The sequence below is a fragment of the Poecilia latipinna genome, unplaced genomic scaffold (genome assembly GCF_001443285.1).
Source record: "Poecilia latipinna isolate Pla-1442-1.1 unplaced genomic scaffold, P_latipinna-1.0 Scaffold3318, whole genome shotgun sequence".
Classification (NCBI taxonomy): domain Eukaryota; kingdom Metazoa; phylum Chordata; class Actinopteri; order Cyprinodontiformes; family Poeciliidae; genus Poecilia; species Poecilia latipinna.
This window is the reverse complement of record NW_015115934.1, coordinates 1-6,308: the sequence shown is the minus strand read 5'-3', so window position 1 is coordinate 6,308 and position 6,308 is coordinate 1. Positions and strand designations below refer to the sequence as shown.

General features: G+C 36.9%; 1 protein-coding gene and 1 long non-coding RNA gene across 3 annotated transcripts in view; one reads left to right on the top strand and one right to left on the bottom strand.

The window, feature by feature from the left end:
* LOC106940686 (zinc finger protein 239-like) overlaps positions 1-6,297 on the bottom strand; it is a 15,534-nt gene extending 9,237 nt beyond the window's left edge. For both annotated transcript variants that reach the window (XM_015023494.1, XM_015023495.1), the window contains exon 1: positions 6,136-6,297. In XM_015023494.1, the coding sequence (XP_014878980.1) occupies positions 6,136-6,210 (75 nt within the window). In that variant the 5' untranslated portion in view covers positions 6,211-6,297. The remainder of the gene's footprint in view (positions 1-6,135) is intronic.
* On the top strand, positions 2,020-3,262 carry LOC106940688 (uncharacterized). Its single transcript, XR_001423166.1, has 2 exons — positions 2,020-2,698; positions 2,915-3,262. It is a non-coding gene; the product is annotated as an uncharacterized LOC106940688 (long non-coding RNA).
* Positions 6,298-6,308: the final 11 nt, after the last annotated feature.

The following is a 6,308-nucleotide window of genomic DNA, read 5'->3' as shown; positions in this document are numbered from 1 at the left end:
CTGGATCATACTCTTTAACAGGACATGAGAAAACTTATAGCTAGGCAAGAGGGGCTGACCTTTGACCCTGCAGCTGGTGATGCCTGCCTCAGGATACATCAGGAAAACCTTCTGAAGGAAAAAACAACAGATTCACTGCCACATGGTCCTCTTTAAAAGGACGCATCACCTCGACAAGATCGCAACTCTGCAGAACTTCTCCCATCTCCGGTACAACAGGAGTTGTAAACTTTTAATTTTGCTTCATCTTTAAACCAGCATTATTCTGAAATATGTCCGGTTTTCCAGGCAAGCAGGTTCATTTTGACGGGTCTACAACTTTCAATTCTCAGGATCTCTTTTTGTTTTTTGACCGTAAGTAAAGAAAAATACTAAAAATATCTTTTTCAATTTATATATATGTATAGATATGCATCATGTTTAATAATAATGTTTGTTTAGGTGCATATTCTGAGGAGGCAGATCATTTCTCAGAATCAGAGATTATAAGTGGTAAGTCTGTTCTCTGTAACCCTAATTCTAAAATAATTTAACCCTATAAAATGAAAAACTTAAATATATGCCTATTGTTGCAGATCTTAATCAGAATAATAATCAGAGGTGACTCAAATTTAACTTTTAGCTTTCTGCAGTTAAAGTGAGAGACAACCCCTAACATCGATCCCTTTCCAGAATTTGTCCTCTCCTCACTGTGAATGCTACTTTGCTTAAGTCTTTTTCCTCTTGCAGTAATTGGATCTTCTGAGCCATTTGGTTTGATTAATTTAAGTAACTACAACCTATTTTCCTGCTCCACATACTTGGCTAACAATTTGTCAGTTAGCTTCCCAGTCTGAACTTCTGGACAATGTCTCGATTCAGTCAAATCTTCTGTCCTGTATCTCCTGTGCTCTGATATTCTACTACATCCACTCTGTGAAAGCTTTGCATGCTTTGAATGCAGCATCAGGTTTCTCTTACTTTAACCCGCCCAACTTGCACCTGATTGGCTTGTTAGCCTTTCGATTCCCTCCCAGTGAGGCGGCGCTTCACAACGCAAACTGTTTGTCAAACTGTTGATGTCCCTCAGAAGATGAGAAGACATGGTGACTGAGTTTTAGACACTAGTAGCCAGCAGCTCATGCAGCTTTTTACTAGGTGACAGACCCAAAAGTATAGACCTGTAAACCATGAATAAATACTACAACTCCATAATTATTCCGTCCAGCAGTTATAGAAGTTTAGTAGTGAAGCAATTCAGGGATTGTGGTTCCTTAATGTCAGTGTTTCTGCTGCTGGAATGAGGCAGTAAGAAGACAAGGAACAGTGTTAGAAGAGGATTTGGAAAGAAAATAGTTGATAGTTGTATTTACTGGGCTTTGACTAGTAATCAGGACCGAAGGAGACCTGTAAAACTGTTGGGTCCATATGATCAAAAGGAGAGAACCAGTCATCTGCTCCAACAATTTATCACTCTGTAGGAAATATGTTTGGACACCAGGAGCAGGAACATCACAACATCCTGATGTCAGACATTTTTCATCCTTATATCAGTGATTTTAAACTATGTTTAATGTCTGATACCATACGGCAGGCTGCAAAGTTGTGCATGAATGTAAAAGTAATTTATTTTCTTCACTGATAGAAAAGTGTAACGTGTTTATTATGAGTAGGATTAACCGAGCTGAAGGAAAACAAAGAAAAAGGAGAAATATTCATTGATACAGAACCGAATCAGCAAATATGAACTTAGGAAACTATTGAAACCTTCAAGAATCTTATGTTGTGTAAGATATTTAAGAAAATAATAGTGAAACCGCACTCATGAGTTACTTTATTTGGCTGTTATCTCTAAAATATGTCACTTTTTATGTTGAACACCAGACATCTCACATCTTTCTCCCAGTTTTTCACTTAGTTCCTCGACTGCAGTGGATTTTATAGTCAGTGTTAAAAGCAGCACAGAGTCTGAAGCCATGGAGGAAATTTACGTCGACATGGAGCCTGTTGGACAAACTGCATCTAACCACACAGGTAAGAATAAAGTTACAGAGAAATCTAGTATGTATTTAATTGGATTTTGCTAAGGTTCAGGTTTTCGTTAAGGTTCGAACGGCTCCAAAGAGAGGCTCTGCCTCTGTGTGGCTTTGGGAATCCTGAATGTTTTACTTTTGGCTGAACTCATCGCCATCAGTGTGACAGTGAGTCTTCTTCAAGATGAGTAAATTTTAATACAGTAAATTTTATGTTTCTGTGATAAAAATGTCATCGGCTCTTCTGAAATCAAACTGACCAAATAACAAGGGTTTGAAAAGTATAAAGCTTGGTGTCTCAAAGTGTTGCAGAGAGGTGAATCTGTGTTACGTGAGTTTGATTCATTTTGAGCATTGGATGCATTTGCAGCCATTTAGGTTAGCATGTCTTTAATATCTCCTCTTTTTCCACTATTTACCCAACAATTTATTGTTCATTGTTGCCTCAGTTTAAGTTCTACAGCCATAACCAAAATCATAAAACTATTTTATAAGTCTTAAGTGAAAATTCGATGCGACTTTTATTTTTGCAAACATGCTTGTTGATTTTTTTTTCCAGCTCATGACATGACAGCAGATTTTTCTGACATTAGTAACTTTCTGACTGAGCAGAACAGCGACAGCAAGTTTCCCTCCACGAACGCTAACTTCACTGAAACGACTCCACGAGATGAAGAGACTTTAAGGTTTGTCAAAACTTTGAAAAAATTTGGATCTCATTAAAATGTCTAAAACCTTTTCCCCTCTGAATTGTAGAGTATAACTAATAACTTTCCTTTTGTGGCTAAATGATTATAATGTAAATGAACAACTTTTATTGTAATTTATTAAGTACTGTATAATTTGTGTGCTCTAAAAACAACAATGTAAAAGAAACAAAACTTTGTTTTTTTTTCTTACAGAACGGACAAACATCAGTTGTTCCTGTTAATCTGCAGAAGAAGAAAGGAGCAAATCCAGGAGAGATTTATGATTAGGATTTGTGTTCAGTGTGATATTATTTACCAACAATCATGTAGCTTATTACCATGGTGTTACATAAAACCTAAAGATAAAATCTACACTTGTTGTGGCTTATAAAGCAACAATTTTACCGGTTGTACTCCATGTTTTTCTTTCATGTTAAAACTCTGACATGATAAACAAACGTTGGAGGATCGGTTCAGCATGAGGCGTTCTGATTGTCTCTTAATGTGACTTTTACTAGGAGACTTTATGGAACTCCATTGGTGCCCAGTCATAAAGAAACAGGGAAAGAAGGCAGCAAACGTACATGTTGGTTCCACAGGGTCCCCCTGAAAATATGGATAAAATCAGTCATTACAGGCTAAAAGTAATTTGAAGAGGGGGGAAGCATATAAACAAGTCAAGTCAATGACATGATGCAATCTGCATTTTTAACTCGGATAACTTAATTATTGTTTTACTGACTTAATACATTTAAATTGCTGGACTGTTTGATAAGTAGAATGGAAATGACGTTTTTGTAAATTGTCTTGAGATTACCTATTGTAAATTAGTGTTTTGTAAATCAACTGAATTGTATAAAGAACTGTTACAATTTGCCCAACGGACTAAACAAAAGAGGGTTTTAAAAGTCTTGTATCTAAACATCTTATGGGGACTCATCCAAAATATTATTCAATGCAAAATTTATTTTACTTTCTGCTTACAGCAGCAGCATGTATTTACTACACAGATTAAAGATACATGGTGTCATTACTTGACATAGTTGTTCTGTTCAAAACCTTTCGGTTTGCTTGAGTAGAAATGCAGTAATGTCTGTGTATGTTAAACCTTTACCACCCAAAATCCTCTCCACTTTCAAATAGTTCATTTCTTATTTTATTCTAGTTGTTGCAGACTCAACTTAAAGAGATTAACTTATATAGCATCTTTTTTTCTTTTTTAAATCCAAAAGTTCCTGCCACTTGTTTAAGATGAGAACAAACAACAAGTTGTTGAGAATTACGTGACGTTCACTTGAACTCTTTAAGCAGGATGTTTTATTTTACAGTGAGGAAGGATTAGCAGACGGCTGGAAGCATCTGACCCGCTTCAAACTCAGTACCTGTTTTATGGAGTTATGTTTTATTCTTTAGGTAAAGTGTAGCAATAGCAAACTTAGTCAATGTTATTATAAGTTGGGCCAGGTGTCAGAAGATGTGAGAAAGTCTCTGTGAGAAGGGAGTACTTGAGAAAAAAAAGCAAAAGATTCACTGACTGAATTGTTGGTTGATAGCCAGCATATATTTGAATTTCTGCAACAAACATTGAATGAAAAGAAAAAAAACTATATAAAACCTGAATGATCATTCAGTTTGATAAATATTTACATAGAGCATCATTCAATAAATCGATAGAAATCCAAGTGCTCACATCAAAACATCAAATCTAAATAAATAGAAATCGTACTAAATATTTTAAGACTGATGGTTCACATTGATCATTTATAACTTTTAGGGTTAGAAAGTAAGTTTTAGTATTTTTCTTTACTTACGGTCAAAAAACAAAAAGAGATCCTGAGAATTGAAAGTTGTAGACCCGTCAAAATGAACCTGCTTGCCTGGAAAACCGGACATATTTCAGAATAATGCTGGTTTAAAGATGAAGCAAAATTAAAAGTTTACAACTCCTGTTGTACCGGAGATGGGAGAAGTTCTGCAGAGTTGCGATCTTGTCGAGGTGATGCGTCCTTTTAAAGAGGACCATGTGGCAGTGAATCTGTTGTTTTTTCCTTCAGAAGGTTTTCCTGATGTATCCTGAGGCAGGCATCACCAGCTGCAGGGTCAAAGGTCAGCCCCTCTTGCCTAGCTATAAGTTTTCTCATGTCCTGTTAAAGAGTATGATCCAGCCCTTACTGTAGTCCAACACCAAATAACGCAGCGTAAGCTATTGTCTGAAGGATTGTCAGACGTATCCTGCGGGTTTTTCTTTGGGGGGTCAGGGGTCACTCTGCTGAACGCTGCGCATCAAGAAGACAATCTGTCTAAAACCTGAGGTAGTTACAACATTCCTAATCTAATTCAACATTGTTTAGAATATAGTATATTTATTTATTCACTATTCACTTACAAGTAAATTATTCCATTTATATTGGCTAATTCAAAGAGTTCAGGAGGAGTTAATGGTGAGCAGATGGTCACAGAGGGAGGTCAGGAGGTCACAAAGTTCCCATGGGGGGAGGGAAAGGGGAGGTTTGATATTGTTTAATCCATCAAACTCCGATTAAAATTTGACAGAAGGTGGTATATATAGTCTCTCTCTCTTTATTCAGAAATGCCCCAAAACAATTAAATAATCACATCAAAAGTTAGAAACTCTCTCTTTAGAAATTTATTTGATTGACAAATATATTAATGTGTGTGAGAAAATGTGTCAATGACAGGAATTAACTTAAAATACTTTGTAGAACGGCACTTTATAAAGTTCGGTCCATTTACCTGTATTAGCTTACCGGCACATATTCCACATTCAATATGGCGGACGCTGTGACGTATCACAGAAACGGGCCGGCCCGCTTTATGAGGGGTCTACGTATTCATGTCTATGTAGCCAACAATAGCATTTCAATGCTAACATGTAGCAGCTAATGCTAGCGTCAGTGTCCACTTTTTGAAAGAGCCTGAAGGATTGATCAGAACTAACTTCAACCCAACCCAGAAAATGTTCACAGCAGGCCAGGAAAAATTAAAAGACACAGCTAAATAAACTGTAAAAAAAAAAAGACAATATATATATATTTATTTATTTTTAGTTTTATGAATCTATTCATTGGCCTTTACATTAATGTCTTGACTGACCTGAAGAATGTTTTAAAAATAATAAATATTTGTTGTTGCGCTCATTTATCCATTTATTCAATAATTTAGCAGCATAAATGGTTTTGTCAAAATTGTTGCTTATTTAATCAATAAATGGTTTACAAAGCAATACTTCACCGTAAACATTTGAACCACTAATTCAGTCTGTTCACGAGGAAAACCAGCCGCTGGAGTCGGATTATTCACTGCTGGTGGATCAGAACTCGGGCCCAGTTCGGATCGGCTAGACAGGTTCAGGTCCAGTTCGGTAAAGTTAGAGACCGACCGGATTTTTAGTAGCAGTCCAGAATCACACTTACCTTCTTCCACTTGGAAGGACAACAGGAGGATCCCCAGTCCTGGTGCTTGTCTTGGTTCTGGTCCTGGCCCTCCATCGCAGCCCCAAATTGCTCCAGATTCTGGTTCTGTATCGCTCACGCCACCGGACCGGAGTCACCGATTACGTCATAGACATAATATAAGGATAGACCCT